The sequence below is a fragment of the Myripristis murdjan genome, chromosome 10 (genome assembly GCF_902150065.1).
Source record: "Myripristis murdjan chromosome 10, fMyrMur1.1, whole genome shotgun sequence".
NCBI classification, from domain to species: Eukaryota; Metazoa; Chordata; class Actinopteri; order Holocentriformes; family Holocentridae; genus Myripristis; species Myripristis murdjan.
The window spans coordinates 22,354,288-22,373,714 of NC_043989.1; the positions used below are offsets into that span (position 1 = coordinate 22,354,288).

The window sequence follows — 19,427 nt, forward strand, 5'->3', positions numbered from 1 at the left end:
TTGTTTTGTATCAGTTTTCAGCAAATGTATGCGATTCTTTTCTATGCACACAATTACTGACTTTTCCATAGATGGCCCGTCTGTTCTGTCTCGGTGCTGTCTCCTTTAAGCACGAATTCAAGGAAATGGTTATTCGTGACCCTTTTTCCACTTTTGTTGCTGTAAGTGAATCCCATGATGCACAATATGTGACATATACACTGTCCATTTTGTGTTTATTCTCTTCATTTATATACAGTAACGCGTGGGGTCACTAAAGACCACACATGTTTTCACGCTCCGTGTTTTCAGACTCCTCCTTTCGGTGTGAAGCGTCATCTGTCTGCAAGCGCTTTGTGAGGAGAACAAGAATGGCGATGAAACGAAGAGGATAGGATTGTGTGTATTTAAACATGGTGGCCGATCGAACGTTTTTTTCAAAGATAAATGCAATTGTTTTCTCGCCAATTTCTTTGAAAGCAGCGATGGGCAGTGGAAGAAACAGAGACATTGTTTGGATATACTCCTTGGTTGTGCTTTTTTTATCTGACCGGTCTGCTGCTCAGATATCATACTCTGTTTTGGAGGAGGTGGACAAAGGGACGGTAGTGGGGAATCTCGCTAAGGATTTAAATGTCAGCGTCCAAGAACTGGAAATCAGGAATCTAAATATCGTATCAACGTACAGTAAGAAATATTTCGATGCAGATTTTAAAACTGGGGTTCTTTCCGTTAACGAGCGAATAGACAGAGAAGAGCTTTGTCCAAACACGATAAAATGCACGTTAAACTTAGAGGCCATACTGAGTAATCCTGTGGTGCTCCACCGCATTGAAGTAGTAATTGTTGATATAAATGACAACGGACCTACATTCCCTGAGAGGTCGTATTCATTGAACATATCGGAACTATCACCTACGGGCGACCAGTTCTTGCTTCCCCTCGCCATTGATACAGATACAGGCGGTAATTCAGTGAAGATGTACAGGCTGAGCCCAAATGTATATTTTTCCCTCGATGTGCAGAACAGCGAAGAGCAGAGTCTGTCTGCAGAGTTAGTGCTGCAGAAAGCTTTAGACCGAGAAAAACAGGCGGTTATTAAATTAATATTGACCGCTGTAGATGGAGGAAAACCTCCTAAAACTGGAACGTTACAGATAATTGTAAATGTTTTGGATGGCAATGATAACACGCCGTCATTTAGTAAAAGTCTTTACAAGGCGCGTGTTAGTGAAAATGCACCGGTTGGAACTATGGTAATTCAGCTTAACGCCACGGATTTAGATGAAGGTGAGAATGGGAGGCTTGTTTATTCTTTTGTGAAACGTGCAAACATGAATCCTGCTGACATGTTTTTCATAAACTCACAAACTGGTGAAATAACGGTAAAGGGTAATTTGGATCATGAAACACAGTCAGCTTATGAAATTCGTGTTCAAGCAACAGACCAAGGTTATTTACCTCGTAGTGCAATTGGTAAGCTGCTGGTTGAGGTAATTGATGTTAATGACAATGCCCCAGAAATTTTGGTGACGTCACTGATGAGTCCCGTTAAAGAGGATACTGAGATCGGAAGCGTGGTCGCTCTAGTGACCGTGACAGATAAAGATGGAGGAAATAATGGTCTCACCAGCGGTAAACTCATTGGCTCTACACCTTTTACATTAAAGTCAAACTACAAAAATTATTACTCTTTAGTCGTAGATGGGCTTCTTGACAGGGAGAGTTCTTCGATTTACAATGTCACGATTAAAGCTATTGACAAAGGGATCCCGCCTCTCTCTAGCACCATTATTATTAAAGTTCTCGTTTCTGATGTCAATGACAACCCCCCTCTTTTTACAGAGCCCATGATTAATGTTTATGTAAAAGAGAACAGTCCAGTTGGAGCAACTATCTGCACCATAACTGCAGTTGACCCTGATACAGACGAAAACGCAAAAGTAACATATTCATCATTAGATGGTGGCTCAATTTTTTTTCGAGTTTCGTCAGCTATAAATATCAACTCAGAGACAGGAGATATAGTCAGCCTGCAGTCTTTTAACTACGAGGAATTGAAGACGTTCCAGTTTAAAGTTCAGGCCACAGACGCTGGTGTTCCTCCGCTCAGCAGCAACGTGACTGTCAACGTTTTCATCCTGGATGAGAATGACAACAGCCCCGGAATCCTCGCGCCCTATTCTGAGCACGGCTCCGTTAACAGTGAAAACATTCCCTATTCTGCTGAAGCGGGTTACTTTGTGGCCAAGATCAGGGCTGTGGACGCCGACTCTGGCTACAATGCGCTGCTTTCTTATCACATCTCTGAGCCCAAGGGGAGCAACCTGTTCCGAATCGGAACCAGCACCGGGGAAATCAGGACTAAGAGGCGAATGAGTGACAATGACCTGAAAACTCACCCGCTGGTGGTGCTGGTTTGTGATAACGGAGGTCCCTCCCTTTCAGCTACTGTGTCTGTTGATGTGGTGGTGGTTGAGAGCACAGCTGACATCCAGACTCAGTTCAGACATGTACCGATAAAGGAGGAGAGCTTCTCCGATTTAAACCTGTATTTGCTGATTGCCATTGTGTCGGTGTCAGTGATCTTTCTGCTGAGCCTCATCAGTTTAATAGCTGTGAAATGCCACAGGACAGACGGCAGTTTCGGCAGGTACGGCGCCCCAATGATCACCACCCACCCTGACGGGAGCTGGTCTTACTCTAAATCGACTCAGCAGTATGACGTGTGTTTCAGCTCAGACACACTGAAGAGTGACGTAGTGGTTTTCCCCGCGCCGTTTCCGCCTGTAGATGCGGAGCTGATCAGTATTAATGGAGGAGACACTTTTAACAGGACTCAGACTTTACCTAACAAAGAGAAGGTGAGTTGTTTGCAGCCTCAGTCGAGTTGGTGTTTCTGATTGAATATCACTAAATTATAGAGGGGACTTTTTGACCTTTGAGGTATTCCAAACATTTTTTTTTTGTTGTACATACGTAGAGAGTTTTTTTGTGAGAGTATTTTTTTGTGCTCTTAGGAACTTTGGCTTGTTTTTGGGAAACTATGTTACGTAACACGGGAGTGTATCAGAATTGTTGGATTAATGATAATGATAAATTATCGCCCGAAAACGAAAACACTATGTCATGATGTTTCACCTGGAAATGAAAAGGCCTTGTCTTCTCATTTCACATTCATTTAGGATATTTTCCACAGCAGTTGCTGTATAATACTAGTATGTACCAGATAAGCGCTGACCAGATTAACGCTGTCCATGGTGCTGAATTACAGAACTGCCTACACTGAATGCGGCAGTTTTCTCTGTCCTTTTTTCTCCTTTAGTGTCCATCTCTCTTTTTATACAATGCAGCTAAGATAGAGCACGAGATCAACCCCTTCCTCTGTATCAGAAACCGTAGTTTATGCTGAATTATTTCTATGTATATTTTTTTCTGTACTTTTTTTAAACAAGGTTTTTCAACGTTACTAAAAGGACAGCCGCCGATAACTGTCATACACCGTGTACGACTTGAATAATGCAACGAAATATGAGAAAATAAAACGGTAACAAAAGAAACGAAAAACAAGGGAAGAAAACATAGGTTAATACAATGAAATGTGGTAATTATTCATATAGTTGAACATGAAGACAAAAAATAATATAGAAACAAAATTGACAACAAAGAAAAAAAATATACGGAAACAAAACTTTGAGAAGGCACCACCTGATCTACGAACGTTGGTGATGAACAATGGCAAAATTTGATCATGGGCAAAAGATTATTCATAGCCTGGGCAGACCCCTAAAAACACTCACTACTGTAAGAAGATGGAATAAAACACGACATAATTGGGAGCTAAATTTGTAGACTGCATGTCAGTCACACCAGGATAGAATCCCCGATCCGCCTTATATAAACAAATATATTCAAATATACCGATACACATATAAGCAGGAACAAATACATCAACCCACATATACTCACCAATGTAAACACGTGGCCTATGCGCAAATCATGGACTCGTGCAATAAGTAGAGTCAATTAGATTACAAGATGAGCTTTGTATTGAATAAGAAAACAATTAGGCTATATTTAACAACCAAAATAATATTAAAAAATAATAATACATGAGGTAAAACTTATATAATGTTCTATTTTAAATTAAGTAAGTACATTTTTCTTGGCTTTTGGTCTTCCATGCAAATTATGTGGGATATTCTTCAAGTAGGCTATACGGTATTTTTTTTTTTTTTTTTTTTTTTTTTTTTTTTAATTTTACCGTAAAATAACAGTGGGTGTCGCTGGAGACCGCACATATTTTTGTCTTCTTTATTCCTAGACTCCTCCTCCCTATGTGAAGCATCTCTAGTCCACGAGTGCTTTGTGAGGAGAAACACGAATGGTGTAGAGACGGACAGAATAACGCTACCTCCTGTTATAATAGAAAACCCAAACTGGACATGTTTGGAAATGCAGTTATCTTTGGCTGTGTTAATTCCGGAGCAGCGATGGGGCGTTGGGAGCGAGGAGTAACAATTTGTATTCAGATAACAGTTTTGCTTTGTTTGTGTGATTGGACGGCCGCTCAGCTATCTTTCTCCGTTTCCGAGGAAGTGGACAAAGGCACGGTCGTGGGAAATCTCGCTAAGGATTTAAACGTAAACATTCAAGAGCTGGACAAAAGGGATTTACGGGTTGTATCAGGGAGCTCCAAGAAATATTTAGATGTGGATTTGAAGACTGGAGCTCTCTACGTTGTCGATAGGATAGATCGTGAAGAGCTGTGTCCCAATACAGCGAAGTGTTCCTTGAACATTGAGGCAATTTTGAGCCACCCCGTTCACCTACATCGCATAGAGGTTCAAATTATTGATGTTAATGACAACGCCCCATCTTTTCGTGAAAAGGTTAAGGCATTCAACATTTCAGAGTCATCATTTACTGGGGAGAGGTATGTGCTCCCGATGGCAAATGATGCAGATACGGGCAGTAATTCTGTGAGGAGCTACAAGCTGAGTCCGAATGAATATTTCTCATTAGATGTACAAAGCAGCGGAGAACAGAGTGTGTCTGCCGAGTTAGTACTGCAGAAACCTTTAGACAGGGAGAAACAGTCTGTAATCCATCTTAAATTAACTGCTCTCGATGGAGGAAAGCCTGCCCGATCGGGGATGTTACAAATAATTGTAAATGTTATGGATGTAAACGACAATACTCCTGTCCTTAGCCAATCTCTATATAAGGCCCAGGTCACTGAAAATGCTCCTTTTCAGACATCTATATTAAGTATAACTGCTACAGATTCAGACGAGGGAGTAAATAGTGAGATTGTATATTCTTTTATTGAGAGAGGAGACTTCAATCCTGAATCTTTGTTTTCTATAAATCCGGATACTGGGGAAATAGCTGTGAAGGGAAACATGGATTATGAGGAGAACACTGCATATGACATCCGAATACAGGCAAAAGACAAAGGCACCCCTTCTCGCAGAGTACATGGTAAACTACTTGTGGAAGTAATTGATGTTAATGATAATGTCCCTGATATAATTGTTACGTCACTTATGAGCCCAGTTAAAGAGGATGCTGAAATAGGAACAGTGGTCTCTTTGGTCACTGTGAATGACAAAGATGGTGGCAATAATGGTCTCACTGATTGTAACATTGTTGGGTCTATGCCATTCAAACTTAAACCAAACTACAAAAACTATTATTCTTTAATAGTTGATGGCCCTCTTGACAGAGAGAGTGCTTCTCAGTATAATGTAACCATCGTTGCTAGTGATAAAGGGACCCCGCCTCTCTCCAGCACAAGTGTGATTACTGTTGACATTTCTGATGTCAATGACAACGCACCTCTTTTCCCAATGACCGTGATTAATATTTATGTAAAAGAAAACAGTCCAGTTGGTACGACTATATACTCTATAACAGCTGTTGATCCTGATATAGATGAAAATGCAAAAGTAATATATTCATCGCTGGGTGGTGGTTCAAAAGGTTTCCTGAGTCCGTCATTTGTAAATATCAACTCAGAGACAGGAGAAATAGTCAGTCTGCAGTCTTTTAACTATGAGGAGTTAAAGACGTTCCACTTTAAAGTTCAGGCCACAGACTCTGGTGTCCCTCCGCTCAGCAGCAACGTGACTGTCAATGTTTTCGTCCTGGATGAGAATGACAACAGTCCCGGGATCCTCGCGCCCTATTCTGAGCACGGCTCCGTTAACAGTGAAAACATTCCCTATTCTGCTGAAGCGGGCTACTTTGTGGCCAAGATCAGGGCTGTGGACGCCGACTCTGGCTACAATGCGCTGCTTTCTTATCACATCTCTGAGCCCAAGGGGAGCAACCTGTTCCGAATCGGAACCAGCACCGGGGAAATCAGGACTAAGAGGCGAATGAGTGACAATGACCTGAAAACTCACCCGCTGGTGGTGCTGGTTTGTGATAACGGAGAGCCCTCCCTGTCAGCTACTGTGTCTATTGATGTGGTGGTGGTTGAGAGCACAGCTGACATCCAGACTCAGTTCAGACATGTACCGATAAAGGAGGAGAGCTTCTCCGATTTAAACCTGTATTTGCTGATCGCCATTGTGTCGGTGTCAGTGATCTTTCTGCTGAGCCTCATCAGTTTAATAGCTGTGAAATGCCACAGGACAGACGGCAGTTTCGGCAGGTACGGCGCCCCAATGATCACCACCCACCCTGACGGGAGCTGGTCTTACTCTAAATCGACTCAGCAGTATGACGTGTGTTTCAGCTCAGATACACTGAAGAGTGACGTGGTGGTTTTTCCCGCGTCGTTTCCGCCTATAGATGCGGAGCTCATCAGTATTAATGGAGGAGACACTTTAAACAAGACTCAGACTTTACCTAATAAAGAGAAGGTGAGTTGTCTGAATCCTGAGTTGGTGTTTCTGATTGCATATCACTCAGATGTTGAGGGGACCTTTTGACTTTTGAGAATTCCAGATACATTTTGGTTGCCTATATGTATGTCTGTATGCCTATTTTTTTTTTTTGGGAATTATGCTATTAACAGGACTCAGACTTTAGCCAATAAAGAGAGGGTAAGAGTGATTGCGTATCAAATATAGGGCTACAAATAACTTTGTTTTCCCCCCTATTTCTTTAAGTTATTTAGGTCTATTTCCAAAGGTGATAGCAAGTTTAGTAGATGGAGATTTGCATTAATCATTATTGCCTTTTATTTTTAGGACAAGACAAACAATATCAGTCATAATGGGAATTGGTTTTGCTCTCTGTAACCGTATGACCGTTGTTTGAAATACTTCGGCCGTTTTGAAAATGTCTGGAGCGTTCAGCCATTCTTTCTCTTGCATCTACCTATTTTTTCAGTCAGAAAATGTGTGCCCGTTTTTGCTTTGAATGTCTTTGTCTTTGATTAACACTACATAAAAAAAATGTTCTCGTTGGCTTTTGTGTCAGGCGGTTTCATGACAATCTATGACAAACCACATGACAAACGCGTAATAGCTGATTGACTCCATCATATATTTTCACCTTGTAATTTTCATGTCTTGCCTTCCACAAGATGTCGATATCAGCTCGCAGACTCTGAACACTTTTTTGATTTTGTGAGGCTCCTCCCTTTTTGTGTGAGAAAGACGGCCTGTAATTCTTTGTTCATTGTAGCAGTGTAGTCCCTCACTGTTCGGAGGGATCTTGACTCGGATATATCTTTAATCTGCGATATTACAACTGGAATAATCCGCTCCTAAAATATTTGCTAACCCGGATATCGACAGAATGCCACGACAAGAGAATTTTTTTTCATGTTTGATATATTATTTTTTTCCTGTATTCCACATATGGGGTGTCGCAGCAGCACACATTGTGTATTCTATTTCGGAGGAATCGAGCCCGGGTACCACTGTGGGACATTTAGCGAAAGATTTGCATCTAGACATGCAGGAATTGGGAACTCGAGGCTTTCAGATTTCTGGACCTAATATGAGATATTTCGAAGTAAATGTTAAGACTGGGATTCTTGTGGTAAAAGAGAGAATAGACAGAGAAGAGTTGTGCTCTCGGAATGCGAAGTGTTCTCTAGAACTGGAAGCCATTGTAAACTCTCCTTTGAATCTCTATCGCTTTGAAGTTAATATCTTGGATGTAAACGACAACGTACCCTCTTTTCGAATACCTAGATTAATACTGAATGTGTCTGAATCAGCTTTTCCAGGGGAAAGGTTTACTTTACCAAACGCCTATGATGGAGATGTAGGCAGTTACTCGGTTAAAGGCTACAAGCTGAGCCAAAATGAACATTTCTCCCTGGATGTGCAGAATGGTGGGGAGCAGAGTATGTCTGCCGAATTAGTCTTGCAGAAAGCCTTAGACCGAGAGAAACAGTCTGTTATTAAACTAACACTGACTGCTGTAGATGGAGGAAAACCTCCTAAATCAGGAACGATACAAATCATTATTAATGTGCAAGATGTTAATGATAACATTCCCATCTTTAGCAAGCCGTTGTACAAAGCCAGCGTGCCTGAAAACACGCCGCATGGTGGGACTGTGATTACTGTGCATGCTCAGGATTTAGATGAAGGTCTAAACGGAGATATTGTATACTCATTTATTAACCACGACAATAATGACATTTTTGGGATGTTTTCTATTAATTCGACGTCCGGGGAGATTACGGTAAACGGTGAGTTGGATCACGAACAAAATAACGCAGTTGAAATTAGGGTCCAAGCGACAGACAAAGGATCAACTCCAAGAGCCTCTCACTGTAAAGTGCTTGTGGAAATCACCGATGTCAATGATAATCCACCTGAAGTATCAGTCACATCATTTATAAACGTAGTAAGGGAAGATGCGTCCCTAGACACAATGGTTGGACTTATAACCGTGAAAGATAACGACGCAGGTAAAAATGGCGTTGTTCAAGTCAGATTGGTTGATTCTGGGCCGTTTACAATTAAGAATACGTATAAAAATCATTATTCTTTAGTGGTAGATGGTCATCTAGACAGAGAAATGGTTTCTCAATATAATGTGACAATAATAGCTGCAGACGAAGGGACCCCACCTCTTTCTGGCACTAGCGTTATTACAGTACACGTTTCTGATGTCAATGACAACGCACCTCATTTTACATCAACTGTGATAAATATTTTGGTTAAGGAGAACAGTCCAGTCGGTGCTGTTATCCATACCATGGCTGCACAGGATGCTGACGCAGACGAAAATGCAAAAGTAACATTTTCTATAATCGATGGCAATGCTAAATCTGTTCAGATAGCATCAATGGTAAACATCAACTCAGAGACTGGGGAAATGGTCAGCCTGCAGTCTTTTAACTATGAGGAGTTAAAGACGTTCCACTTTAAAGTTCAGGCCACAGACTCTGGTGTTCCTCCGCTCAGCAGCAACGTGACTGTCAACGTTTTCATCCTGGATGAGAATGACAACAGTCCCGGGATCCTCGCGCCCTATTCTGAGCACGGCTCCGTTAACAGTGAGAACATTCCCTATTCTGCTGAAGCGGGCTACTTTGTGGCCAAGATCAGGGCTGTGGACGCCGACTCTGGCTACAATGCGCTGCTTTCTTATCACATCTCTGAGCCCAAGGGGAGCAACCTGTTCCGAATCGGAACCAGCACCGGGGAAATCAGGACTAAGAGGCGAATGAGTGACAATGACCTGAAAACTCACCCGCTGGTGGTGCTGGTTTGTGATAACGGAGAGCCCTCCCTGTCAGCCACTGTGTCTATTGATGTGGTGGTGGTTGAGAGCACAGCTGACATCCAGACTCAGTTCAGACATGTACCGATGAATGAGGAGAGCTTCTCCGATTTAAACCTGTATTTGCTGATCGCCATTGTGTTGGTGTCAGTGATCTTTCTGCTGAGCCTCATCAGTTTAATAGCTGTGAAATGCCACAGGACAGATGGCAGCTTCGGCAGGTATGGCGCCCCAATGATTACCACCCACCCTGACGGGAGCTGGTCTTACTCTAAATCGACTCAGCAGTATGACGTGTGTTTCAGCTCAGACACACTGAAGAGTGATGTGGTGGTTTTCCCCGCGCCGTTTCCGCCTGTAGATGCGGAGCTGATCAGTATTAATGGAGGAGACACTTTTAACAAGACTCAGACTTTACCTAATAAAGAGAAGGTGAGTTGTTTGATGCCTGAGTAACAACCTGACCGCCTGCTATCACCTTCCTTGAAGATTACGCGCTTTAATTTCACTATAATATATTCCACCTTCTCCTATATCTGTTTGAAACAAATTGCTTGGCCCTGGAAGGAGTCAAAATATAATTTCATGTTTAATTTACAGGCCACCTCACCTGAATTATCTGTTTTTTCTCCAGTGCTAGCGCTGAGTGCTATCCCTGTCCATGGTACTGAAAATGTGTGTCCCACAGAGAGCTTCTTTCTCAAAGCTCCCTCTGTGACGTTGTGCCTAACAGTAGCCACGTGGCAATATATGTTTTACGTCATAGTACATGCAGTAGACATAAGTCTCATTCAGTTCATTTAACCGTGTACAAATACAAGCGTTACCCATCACCATGTGTGTCTCTATCAAGCCTTTGTTGTCGAAGGTTTGTTTGTGACAGTTCTACACTGAAATTAGCACCAGTGCCCAGCGTCATAGTCTCAGTTCAGCTGTCCGAATGATACATTTGCATATATCTTCACAAAAACATTGGATATGCGCAGTTATTAGCATTTCAGGAGTTATCTGTATCTGTTTGTCAGATATTCATACGGCAATACTGGTTAAAAAGCTAGTCTATATTCTTCTGTATTCAGGAGGATTGTGATGCGAGAAGGTGTTTCATTTGGCGTTTCTTTAAAAAATTGTCAGTATTTTGGTGGTAATTCCTTCAGCAGGCTTGGAGTTATACGAGCCATTTCTGTTATTGCTGGTTTAACACATAATCTGCAGTAATTTCATTTATTTTTTTTCCCCTCTCTCGCTCCTTTGTGTCTCTGCTTTGTTAGCTCTATATCAACAGTGTTTCTCATGAGACGTTTCTGTTTGCTGCCTGTCATTATTTCTCTACCGTGATTCACGATTACCGGCATTATCTGTTCTGTTTTTTTGTTCACACCTTTAATTGTCTTTCTGAAGACAATTAAAGGTGTGCCCCTTCCTTCTGCCTCTTCCTCCGCTGCCAGACCTCTCTCCCCTCCCCCTCCAACTCCAGCTCTGCCGTCTCCCCGTGGAAAGGGAGCAGCTGAGAAAAGTAACAAGGAATTAGCAGCTATCTCTCCAGACATGTGCTATCAGCCTCAGCACGCTGTAAACATGATTCCATATATTTCCATAATGCGTGTCAGGGCAACCCGGAATCACTCATGCTGAGTAGTTTGAGCTTTCTGTTTTGATTAACAGGATAAGTTTGTTCATGTTAAATGCAGTGTATACACGACATATACTGTATGTCTGGCATTTATATAACCTATTTGAATAATACGTTTTTAAGCACTGCAGTGTGTCAATTTGAAATAGGCTACTGAACTGTGAAATATTTTCGGTATAGCTCTGGAGCTGTGATGCTTTGAATGTGTTACTCACTCAGACGATACCATGACCTCATTACAGGGAGTGGCCTAGCACAAACAAGTATGGTCTAATCTGTCCAAGCTTGGATGCTTCAATATTCAGCGTCTTAGAGTGAACCGGGACTTTCTGTGCTCACACATTTCCAGGCGATGCGTAGCCTACGCTCATAAGTGGGTCAGCGTGTGCTTTAAAGATGGCAGCGCTGTCGAATCAAACTGTGTGCAGTGTTTGTGTGTTTTTGTGTTTTTCCTCTGGCGTGTGTTCAGTGGGCTGACATGCACTCCATGCTGCCTTAGCCTCAGTGTAGTTCCTGAAAAAACACCTGAAGCCGTCTCAATGCGTGAGAATGGTTCAGTATGTGTTCTTTATGCTGCAGCTCTCTGAATGTGTAAGAGAGGGGGGAGGGGCCGGTAATTTTCCGCTATGCGCTGCAGCAGCAGCAGGGAGCTTTCAGTGCCGGTGTATCTCTGCTCAGCTCCGTTCGGCTGTCCTTCCTGCTCTGCGGCTGGGCGGGGCTGACAGCACCGGCTGCTCTAATGTCAGTCAGAGCTAAAAGCCAGTAGGGCGGGGCTAAGGCGAGGGGATCGAAGCGGAGAGGCTTATCCATGCACTCCTCTGGTCACCGTGTTTCGTGTAACTGTTTTTGATGCAGTATTCTGTGTGTGTGTGTGTGTGTGTGTGTGTGTCTGTCTGTCTGTCTGTTTGCAAACCGTGGGCGCATGTGCAGTGCGGTGCGTTGGGGAGTAATAGTCTGCAGCACGTCTTTACTGAATCATGAGTCTACATTGGAAAACTATTGAGAGTCATAGTTCTTAAGCAGTATGTTGAAGACGATGACTGCGGCTTTGAAGTGTTTATAAGATAAAATCCCGTGCTGCCTCAGTGCTGCAAAATGCCTTCAATTATTGATTCTCTGAGTGCATTATCTAGGCTGAGGTTTCCAGCTAAAGTGGTTCATAGTGTTGAAGGATTGCAGTCCTGCAGCAGAGGCATTCAGCTGGTCATGTGGTTGCTACAGTACATGGGTTCAATATACTGCCCAAAGGCATGACCTGGAAATGTGGTCATCATCACAACCTCTTTGTGACATTTTAATGGTCATATAAGAACAATGTAGTCCATTGCAAACGTGTTATTTCTGTATTTTTACAGTTTGATTGAAATTCAATGTTAAGCCACCCAGAAAGACTCAAACACAGATCTAGTCTTGTTCTTTTCTATCTTTCTCCTCTCTTTCTCTTCTCTTTCTCTTCTCTCTCTTTCTCTTCTCTCTCTCTCGCTCACACACACACACACACACACACACACACACACACACACACACACACACACACCTTATGTAAAATCACTTCCTGTTTTCTCCCTTACAAGGGCGTGTCCTTTTGTGAAAGAGGAGTAAGCTCTGCTAGCTGAGGTTACCATGGAGACTGTGCTGAGCAGTAATGAAATGATGAACTAGTCTGTTTCCAGGGAGCTGCCAGTATGTGCCTACCCCCACCCAACCCATCTATTCCAGTATCTGATAGTGGAGAGCAGTAAGGAAATAGCATGGATGCAATGAGAGACGGAATGAGCGAAGACAATGATGTAGAACCTAGTGTCTTTCGGCAGCAGCAATGCCAAACAAAGACAAGGATAGGGGAAGTGAGAAAGAGACAGAAAAATGTGTAACATGAGAGAATTATTATTAAATTATTAGAGTTAGAAAGCGTGCAGGGCAAGAGCAAGGCAGGAATACAGCATCACAGATACAGGCACTGAGCATGAGGTGAATGAGAAAGCAAGGGAACAGGAGCTGCTGAGTATGAGACAGGAAAAAAAAAAAAAAAAAAAAAAAAAAAAAAACATTAAATACATGCCCAGTAGCCAAGTGAGAACATCATGAGCTTACAATTGGTCACAGATAAAAGGAAGAATTTATCTCCACCCCACCCCTGCTCCACCACTCTACCACCCGTTCTCCATCCGTGCCCCCTCTTAGCGGCATCAGGATGTTGTTGCAGCCATTAGATTAGCTTTGTCATGCTCAGAGCCACGGATTCCATCCTTTCCCATCCGCCGAGGATACAAAGCCAGGGCATCCCAAGAGGGAAGTATCCAAAGCCTGCCTGCTCTTCCTGATAGCTTTGTTTAGTGCCACAGCAAGAATCTGTTTGATTTATGCACAGTCAGAACCAGGACAACTAAGGCACTGTTTAACCCTTGCAGTGCCCCAGAGGGACGGATTTGTGCCGTCCTTAGTTCTCTCATGCCCTTTAGCTTGAAAGGGAGGTGCACAAGGGATAGACACAAACAAACACACCAAGAGAATACATTCTCCCATACTGTGTACACCTGGGCAAAGGAATTATCAGTAATGTGGGACTTTGAAAAAAAAAAGTAAGTTATTTCACATAGAGGAACTAATAATAAAAGGGGGTTGGAGATACAGATTAAATATGGTTATATAAACCACTCTAGCACAGTTAAATACAGGGAAAGTGTGAGAATTCTGTCAGGAGCTTTGCTTTCTAAAATTAGATTTTTTTAGATTAGAATTGACAGCTACATGGACAAAGTGACTGATAGCACAGAATTAAAATAAAGTATAGTACCTTTTGCGGGATAGTAGGTCCCTCAAGTCTTTGGCTGACTTAATAAGTTAATACAATAATCTTAGAGATGTTTATTTTGTTTTTGCCTACGCAGCTTGTGAAGGTCTCCTTTTAACGTGTGGTTAGGTGCATATACTTGACCTGCTGTGCTCAATTCATGATGCTCTTATATACGACTTGTCCTTAAAGTGAATGCAGACAGAGGTAGGTTATCCATTACTCTGCTCTTTTCCCTCACACCTCTGAAGGAGACATTGCTCTATGTATAGAAGCTGACAACTAGTGCAACCTGATGTTTAATGTCACTTTCTCTCATTTCCACACATAGATGTTTGAGATGTTTCAGTGCTAGGCTTCCTGAGGGGGCAGTGTGGATGACGATGGAGGATGATCACATGTCCTCTCCATGTAATACTGAGTTACTCCAATAGAGGGACCAATTTCACTGTCTCTTCCACCTCATCTCCCACTTGCCCTGCCAGTCTTTAACTCAGGAGGAATACATTCGCATTACCTTTGATAGTGAGACAATAGAAGTGACACAACTTAACATTTGTATTTCACTTTGCCCCATCCTCACTAGGCTTGTATTGTATATAATTTTATACAGTTGTAGTCTAAAGTGCATAACTTGTATTGTAAAGTGTTCAAGGATGTAAGCTGTCTGCTCTGTGAGAATAAGGCTGTTTTGTGTATTTTTCTTTTTATCAAGTACATTTTTCCTCTTTTTTCTTTTACTTTTCTTTTTTTAAGTTGTGAAGGCGCATTTTCTTGGACCACAGGCAATGTAAATAGTGGTCTGCCTACACAACAGCCAGTAGACATTTCCTCTCTGTTACCCTGAGTCTTTTTGTCTCTTTACTTCTGATACAGCATGTAGAAAAAAAGAAATTAGTGATGTTACTTAACATTGTACTAATACTCACCTCATTCATTATAATATAATATAATACAGTCTGCCTCCACATTCCATGCTTGAAAGTTAAAGAAGCAAGGTTGTGACTAGAATGACAGTGGGAGGAAGCTTTGGCCTAGTTGTGCTGTGTGTTTCCCTGTGCACTACGAACTACCACATAAATGCTTTTAAGTAAGGCATTTCCTCAACTTTAACTGTGGAGCCACTAATTGGCCAACACTGTTCTCAATAGCCTCCAGGTGTTGGTGCCTGTCTGAGTATAATGTCCCTCTCCATCCCCTCCAATTAATGGCCTGCACCACTACTGTAAATACATCTACTTGCAGTATATTAAAGCAATTTATTTCGGTTGCATTCGCATGTTACCTGCCATTCAAAGAAGCTTGTCATCCATGTCGTCCTTGCAGCACAAAGCACAGCAGATCAGGAAACAAATCTGTACTTGTGGGTTGCACTCTGTTTGGTGTGTGTAGGTGAGGGCATGCGAGCATGCATGCGCCTTGATTTTGCACAATTGCTGTTGTGCTGATATGTGTTAAATGAGGAAGTAAGACAGGGGCATTATTCATGCCAGCCCAGCCATGACCCATTTCTCTGTGGAATTTGGCCCAGAACATTTGATTCACCGAAAAGAGGGAATTCTACATGGCATAACAGATGCTTAGGGGAGGCAATACGAATGGCTTTTAGAGAGGGCCGATTACAGTATTAATGAGAGTGAGTCTTAGTGAGGGGACTGATATTAATATGGCAGCCATCTTGCATAATGGATGGACCAGGGGTTATTAATATTCTTGCAGTGAGAGGCTCCTCTTGGATAAAGTAGAGGAAGTCAGAACCCTTCAACTCTGCACTCTTTATCTCCTTATATATGCCCCATTCTTTCATCTCTCTGCCATTCTGAGAAAGGCATGAGCTCCTATATTTCCACTTCAGACCCCACTGTGCCCCTCATCCATAGCTCTCAGCTGGAGCAGGGATGTCTAAGAGGCAGACGCAGCTGGAGACACTGTTGAGTGGAAAGAGACAATTAGATAAAACAGACAAAGGAGGGATTGGATTGGGGAAGGGGTACAAAGTCAGATGATAGTCAAGGTCGGTAAAATGGAGATAACTGTGAGGGCGATGACAAGAGTTCATTTCAGAGAAAGTAAGGAGAAATAAATATTTGTAATTTGAAGCGAATTAGGTCTGTGATGTCGATGTTTGCTGTAGCATAACAGGCGTCTGTTTGTCTGTCGGTGGAATAATGGAGATAACTTAATCTGCAGCCCCTGGAGTGAAAAATGAAATAATCCACAGCTCTGCGGCGCGCAATTAACGCTGGAACAGATGGGTGTGATTCAAACAGGTATGTGGAGAGAGCGCTATTCGCTACCTGCCCTTGGCTTTGGCTACAGCTGAGGAGAGAGAAATACAGAGAAGGGAAGAAAGAGAGGGAGGGAAATAGGTTGAAAGCCCCAAAATCCAGCGGCGAGTGTAATTGACGAGATAACAGTCGCCTCTTTTCATTTCGTCTCGCATTCCAAAACACGAAGGTCCACACATCCCACCGGAAAAATCTGCTAAATGTCATGGGTAGCGTGGCGGCCCATTATGCAGACCTATCGGAGACGTGCCAGACCGGGTTCCACAGAAAACCAGCTTTTATCTCCGCTACTCGGTGGGAAAATAACACTCGGGGAAAAGCCTTTAGTAAAATACATTTTAGAGGGATACAGTTAGGCCATTATAAACACACTTAGTGCAGCAGACGTGACTTAATTCTCTATTGTAGGGATGTGATTTTTCGTTAGTGAAAACTTGCCCTATATCATCATTCCTATTGACATAAGGTGTTGCTTCCAACTCCTCAGCTCTCCTCCGATGTCGTCGTCTTGCAGTGTGAAGAGTCGCTCCATTATCTACCCATCCAGTATCAGCCGAATGACTCACTATCCTCTCCCCCGTCTCCTGGGTTGTCCTCACCCAAGGCAGACCAGGACTGGATGAGAGTGGTTGCTGCACCAAGAGAGAAAAGAGGTTATGTGGGCGGCTGACGATCATTTTGGCCCAGTAGCCGTGGTGAATCAGGATGGCTCAGGGTCTCACGAGGCCACTTCATAATATATAGGGAAAAAATAGGAAGAAAGAAAGAAAGAAAGAAAGAAAGAAAGAAAGAAAGAAAGAAAGAGGCCGATGGGCCACAATCAAATGTTGTACAAAGTACAGTCACACATATAAAATGTAAACTTATTTTCAAATGAGATCAAGCAAATACAAATTAATTCTGAATGGAAAATCACTGAATCACATGAAAGCACACATTTTGACTGGCTGACTTTCGGTGAGTTCATATGTATTTATTTATTTGTTTATCTGGGGAACGGTTGATGTTAAAACGGTGTTGACGAGGGGAAAAAAAAACAAAAAAACAACTCGTTTTAATTTTATGTTCCCCGCCACCACTTTGTTATGCAGAGATGAAATTAAACCATGTCAAAAGATCTCCTTCCCTTTGTTGTGCTGATTGGGTTAGAAATAAGGGTCCAACTAATTGAATCAAATCCGATTTAAATTGGAATTTAATAGAGGTACACGGGTTCTGGGGCTGGAGTTATTAGGAGCAGAACCATAGCAAGATGATTTGGGTGTTAATACCACTTCCTGGCCACCTGCGACCACACATTAGCTGTTTAACGCTCCTTCTGCCAATTACAGCTTTAAAATAAAATAAAATAAAATAAATATATCATAGCTAGGAAAGAGTGATCTCAGAATGCGCCTTGTTAACGCTGAGATAAACACCGCATGCATGATGTCTGAGGTTCACTGTTAATGGGTCAGATAAAATCTGTTAAAACTACTAGACGACTGAGTAGCTCGAATTCGTCTATCAACAGTCTGTTAAAGCATTAAATTATTTGTTTTGGATCGTTCCACTAAATGCGGACTATAATACCGATGAAAGTAGGGTTATGCGTGCAGAAATCCTTCCAATATACAGGGTGTCCATAAAGTCTCTACAATTTAACAAATTTATTACAAAAGAAAATGAATAGACAAATCTGTGGAAATCATTACAAAATTAGGAGTAGATATTGAAGGTTTTTTTTTGCCTCATTTAATACACTTCTATATGGGCACCATTAGTTGCACGAAGCACATCAAGACGGTCCTCGATTTCTTGCCATGTTCGCTAGCCTCATCAATGGTGGCAATGGCATCAGTGATCTTTTGCCTCAGGTCGTTGATGTCCAGTATTTTTGTTCGATACACGATATCTTTAACCCTATAAAGCCTGAACTGTGAAAGACCTTTCTGGTGTATGACATATGATATGTACTTGAAGTGCCAATGGTATGGTCCAGGGTGAACAGGGGAAGTGTTCAAAGGTATAGCCTACAACAGTATTTTGGTCAATTATTGATTAAACTGAAAACGAAAAACGGAATTGAAAATGTGTATCATATATGATACGAATGGCTTTATAGGGTTAACATAACCCTGTAGTTTCGCTGAGTCTGCGTATCCGATTTTGTTTCAATAAACCACGATACACATTGTGCCTTTTCTTGAGGAGAAACCATTTTTAGGGTTTTATTTAACAGAGCCTATTTCATCAACAGGGTACCTGAAATACACAAATGCAATGTGATTAAAAACTTTGATAACCACTGAGTAGGCCTACATAGAACAAATCTGATTAATCAATTGCTTTTGTAATAGATTTTTTAAATTGTAAAGAGTCTTTGTGGACACCCTGTATTTTTTTTTTTACACATCAAATAGCTATGTTGCATTCGCGAAATGGAAAGAGAAGGATGGACACTTTAAACATATCGTTTGAAATTCTGGTCCCTGCAGTTTACGTGTTGCATATACTGTATCTGCGTGTTCCTGAAATCTGGCATCACAGACCAGCGTCATTACTGTATCTTGACAGATTTAGAAAGACGCTAAATCCAGAGCATCTTGTCAGTGACCCGGTTAACGCCGTCACCCTCAGTGAACAACCTCAAGACACAACACTGGCTTTGTGGGTTATGGTGGGGGATGAACCTGTGGCGGAAGGCAATCTGAAATTAAAGCAGCACCCACGTCTCTTTGTGGGCAAAGTAAGCCATCCCGACTGTTACTGTAGGGTATAATGATATCATGAAGGAACAGAAAATGGCTTTGTGCTGACAGAAGTCTGCAGTGTCTTTCAGCACTTAAACTCGTGGACAGCGGCACAGTGTGAAAGAGGTCTAGGTAGGCTAACAGCGTGCTGGCTCTGATGGTGGTTCACAAAGGGGAGACAAGAATGTCTATCCATACCACCCCTAGCCCACCCCCTCCGTACACACACACACACACACACACACACACACCCACACGGACCTCCCTGTGTATTGTTCAAACGTCATTCTGCTCTGCTT

At 42.3% G+C, this 19,427-nt stretch overlaps 2 protein-coding genes across 9 annotated transcripts in view; both read left to right on the forward strand.

The window, feature by feature from the left end:
- LOC115366073 (protocadherin alpha-C2-like) overlaps nucleotides 1–19,427 on the forward strand; it is a 187,040-nt gene that overhangs the window by 142,677 nt on the left and 24,936 nt on the right. The window contains exon 1 of one of the 8 annotated variants that reach the window (XM_030061300.1): nucleotides 409–2,843. The exons of 6 other annotated variants lie outside the window; for them this stretch is intronic. In XM_030061300.1, the coding sequence (XP_029917160.1) occupies nucleotides 465–2,843 (2,379 nt within the window). In that variant the 5' untranslated portion in view covers nucleotides 409–464. Of the gene's footprint in view, nucleotides 1–408; nucleotides 2,844–4,347; nucleotides 6,852–19,427 lie in introns of those variants that run through there. One more of the 8 variants, XM_030061297.1, reaches the window with a different exon arrangement.
- On the forward strand, nucleotides 7,735–13,651 carry LOC115366924 (protocadherin alpha-8-like). Its single transcript, XM_030062594.1, has 2 exons — nucleotides 7,735–10,113; nucleotides 13,550–13,651. Exons 1-2 carry the CDS (start codon nucleotides 7,735–7,737, stop codon nucleotides 13,649–13,651), a joined length of 2,481 nt encoding a protein of 826 aa, XP_029918454.1.

What these genes read in the sequence shown, in the direction of transcription:
- LOC115366924 (XM_030062594.1), top strand. Translation starts at nt 7,735, where the DNA reads ATGCCACGACAAGAGAATTTTTTTTCATGTTTGATATATTATTTTTTT. An exon ending in CTTTACCTAATAAAGAGAAG is followed by an intron (nt 10,114 to 13,549) that starts GTGAGTTGTTTG and finishes TCATGCTCAGAG; the next exon opens with CCACGGATTCCATCCTTTCC.